The following is a 3090-nucleotide window of genomic DNA, read 5'->3' as shown; positions in this document are numbered from 1 at the left end:
TGCTGCTTTAGTCACAGGCAGGAAGTGCCCAGCTGCCAACGTCTTGGAGGCGGAAGCGGGCAGCACCTTCGACTTGCTCCAGCCTTTCCACACCTCCTCAAGTGCCTGCTGCCCGTGTTCGCTTTGTCTGTCCTCCACAGGCCCCAAGTACAAGGGCACTGGCAGTCCCAGGCCAGCTCCTAGTGGCTGCCTCGTGCGAGGGCTCAATCAGCAATAACCAGCCTCCTTCCCTTCTCAGGGAGGACAATACTCCTCCCAGCAGAGTCCTCTGCAGGATGGAGGTGCTCCTCACAGGAGAGCAAACCTCCCAGCTCCGCAGGGAACACCAGGCTCTTGTGTGGGGCTCAGGTCCGGCTAGAGCCTGCAAGCCTCACACCAGTCTAGCTGCCATCATCGTGTGGGAGAGTAGAGGCCAGGGCTTGGGGAGAAGTGAAAGAGAATAAGGGTCCCCAGAGAGCCAGGACTGGAGAGGAAGGCAGGACACAACCAGCCTACGCTAAGGATGTGAGTGCAGGGTCACGGAGCCTCCGGCTGCCTCTCATTCCGAGCTGGGTGTGTTGAGAAGTTCAAATGTGTCTTCTAACACCTGCCACAAGCAGTTGTCCAGCGGAAAGTCATTGTCCACCAGGTTGACCAGGAAGTAGTTGTCGTGGATGTACTGGATGATGATCCGAGATGGCGACTCCTCGTCATACAGCTTGCCCCACTGCTCAATCCACAGGGCGAAGGCTTCGTCCTGCACGTGCACGTGTACACGGGTACACGCAGACACGCAGGCAGATGCACGTGGCCAAGCATAGACACGGCGCAAGCACAGAGACAGGGACACGTACGTACAAGGACACAGGCACACAGGGACGAACAGTCACAGACACACAGGCAAGGTTAACAGGGCTGCCCGTGGGCCGAGCTGTCATGTTCGGCACCACAAGAGCCTCCACCACAGCCCAACAGGACGCATCCGGGAATAGAACAAGGTCCACTGCCAGTGCCACCTCCCATCCCCCAGCCCAAAAATAAACACTGTGATTCGGACTCGGTGTAGCCAGGAGGGCCTAGTCCGCCAGTCCTGGGGGCATGGCCTCCAGCCACACACTGGGGACCCAGTGATACCGCCTACCCAAAGTTTTGGAGGCGGGCAGGGCAGGCCAGGCCCCCTTACCTTCCAGAACATGAAGCTGACAGGATCCACCACCGTTGGCTGGATGATCTCTCGCCCAGGGAAGATGCCCCAAGTGACTGCGTTGGGCTGCAGCTCGGGGGCGTTGGTGATGTTTTCACCCTGGGGGGAGGTGCCACGTAAGAGCAGGTGGGACAAGGACAACCGCAGCCCTCTGAGTACCCAGGGAGGGCTCTGGCCCAGACCCCCACCTGCCCCACCCTCCAGCTCGCAGCTCTGCGAGCCCCGAACTGAGAAACCCAGACCCTGGCATGTCCTTCCTCCGCTCTCTGCTTCCATCGGCTCCATATCCAGCGGTCCCACTTCCTTCCCCTCCAATCTGCCCCTCGTGCCTAACCCAGCCAGGCTCTCTCTGTTACCCCACTACCCTGAGGGCCTAACTTTAGTCTTCCCCAGGCCTATCAGCCATCAGTTGTCCACTGTGACCGGCCAAAAATAAAACACGGAGCCAAGCCACTGCACTGCTGGGAAAGGCTCCCTCCTGCCTTCAGGGAAAACCCGAATTCCAAGCAGGGCCACGGAGACTCCCGAGGCCCTGGCCCCTGCTTAACACTTCGGCCTCACTCTGGCCCCGGTCGGCAGGGTCATCACAGGCCTGCAGCCGATGCCTTTGCTCACCCTCTGCCCTTTCCCAGGCATGCCGTCCTCCTCATCCTTAAAGATTCAGGCTACTCAGGAGCCTCCAAGAAGCCTTCTGTGACCTCTCGGGATAGCCATCTGTCCCCTGGGTCCCCAGCATCCTATACTGAACTACTGTCCTAATTATCCACTGACGAGCCTCCCTCACTGGGCTGGGAGCTCCGAGTCCGTCCTGCACAAGGCTCGGCCGAGACCAGGCGCTCGGTGACTGCTGGGTGGGGGTGAACCGTGGGTGCCCTCGGCCGGGCGTGCTGGCCCCGCGAAGCCAGCTACCTTCACGTCCACGATGTGGTAGTTGACGCGCAGCGCGTACTTCCTCAGCACCCGCAGAAGCGCGTGCACCGTCTCGCGGGAGGCGAAGAACTCCAGGTAGGCCTGCGGGGAGGCAGGCACTGTCATGTAAGCCCGGGGCCCTGCCGGACACCTCCTCCGTGTGCTGCTGAGTGTGCTGTCCGTGCACAGCAACCCCAGTCAGATGCCTGCCCCCGACCGGCCGGCCCCAGGGAGGGCGGGACCCACGCGCACATGTGCGACAGGACACTTAAGGCATCGAGAATGGCGGTGGCCACGCACATCAAGTCATGCGCTATGGGGCTGGCGAATACAAAAGCAAAGGGGAAGGGAGCGGGTACGTGAGGGACAGGTCTGACAGGCCTGAGGGACCTATGCCACCCCTCTTCCCACTGGTCACGGAAGGCTCCATGGAGAAGCCACTTCAGAAGCTATACGGGAGGTCCGGTTTGGCAAGCTAAGGCTGCGGAAGCTGCCTGCCACATTCTGTCCTCCCCACTCACTGCGAGGGCTGCTCTAGCACCAAGCTTATCGGGGATTAAGCTGGCTTTATTCAAACTCCTCTGCTATAATGCTTATAATACTGCAGGGTGGGCCCCATTATCCCTATTTCACAGATGCAGAAAGTTCAGGGAGGGTGAGCAACTGGGCTGCACTGATGGAAAGCAAGGGCTGGTCTCGAACCCAGGTCTTTCTAACTCCAGAGCCCAGGGGGTTCAGTTCAAATGCAATTTTAACTCCAGCGGCCCCGGCAGCATGGTGTCGTAACAGCTCCCGCTTAGAGAAAGCTTCCTATGTTCTTCCCACATGCTAAGCTTTATGTGCTCTGCCACGACTCATCCTCAGAACGTGATGTGATAATATACCCCCATTTCACAGAAGAGAAAGCTGAGGCTCAGAGCAATCAGGGGACGGGCCACCCAGGGCTGCCTGACTTAAGGCGGGAGCTCCTGTCCACTCTGATGCACTGCCACTCAGCA

At 59.6% G+C, this 3090-nt stretch overlaps 1 protein-coding gene across 8 annotated transcripts in view; it reads right to left on the bottom strand.

Annotated features, from left to right (window-relative positions):
* Positions 1–315: 315 nt before the first annotated feature.
* The window catches only part of MTHFR (methylenetetrahydrofolate reductase), a 13291-nt gene continuing 10516 nt past the window's right edge, over positions 316–3090 (bottom strand). For all 8 annotated transcript variants that reach the window (XM_011363538.2, XM_023532624.1, XM_023532623.1 and 5 more), the window contains 3 exons: positions 2093–2194; positions 1163–1282; positions 316–736 (listed from right to left, as the gene is read on the bottom strand). In XM_011363538.2, coding sequence (XP_011361840.1) covers positions 539–736; positions 1163–1282; positions 2093–2194 — 420 coding nt within the window. In that variant the 3' untranslated portion in view covers positions 316–538. The remainder of the gene's footprint in view (positions 737–1162; positions 1283–2092; positions 2195–3090) is intronic.

Source organism: Pteropus vampyrus, unplaced genomic scaffold, assembly GCF_000151845.1.
Source record: "Pteropus vampyrus isolate Shadow unplaced genomic scaffold, Pvam_2.0 Scaffold86, whole genome shotgun sequence".
Classification (NCBI taxonomy): Eukaryota; Metazoa; Chordata; class Mammalia; order Chiroptera; family Pteropodidae; genus Pteropus; species Pteropus vampyrus.
The sequence above is the reverse complement of the archived record's forward strand: the minus strand, read 5'-3'. Positions and strand labels throughout refer to the sequence as shown.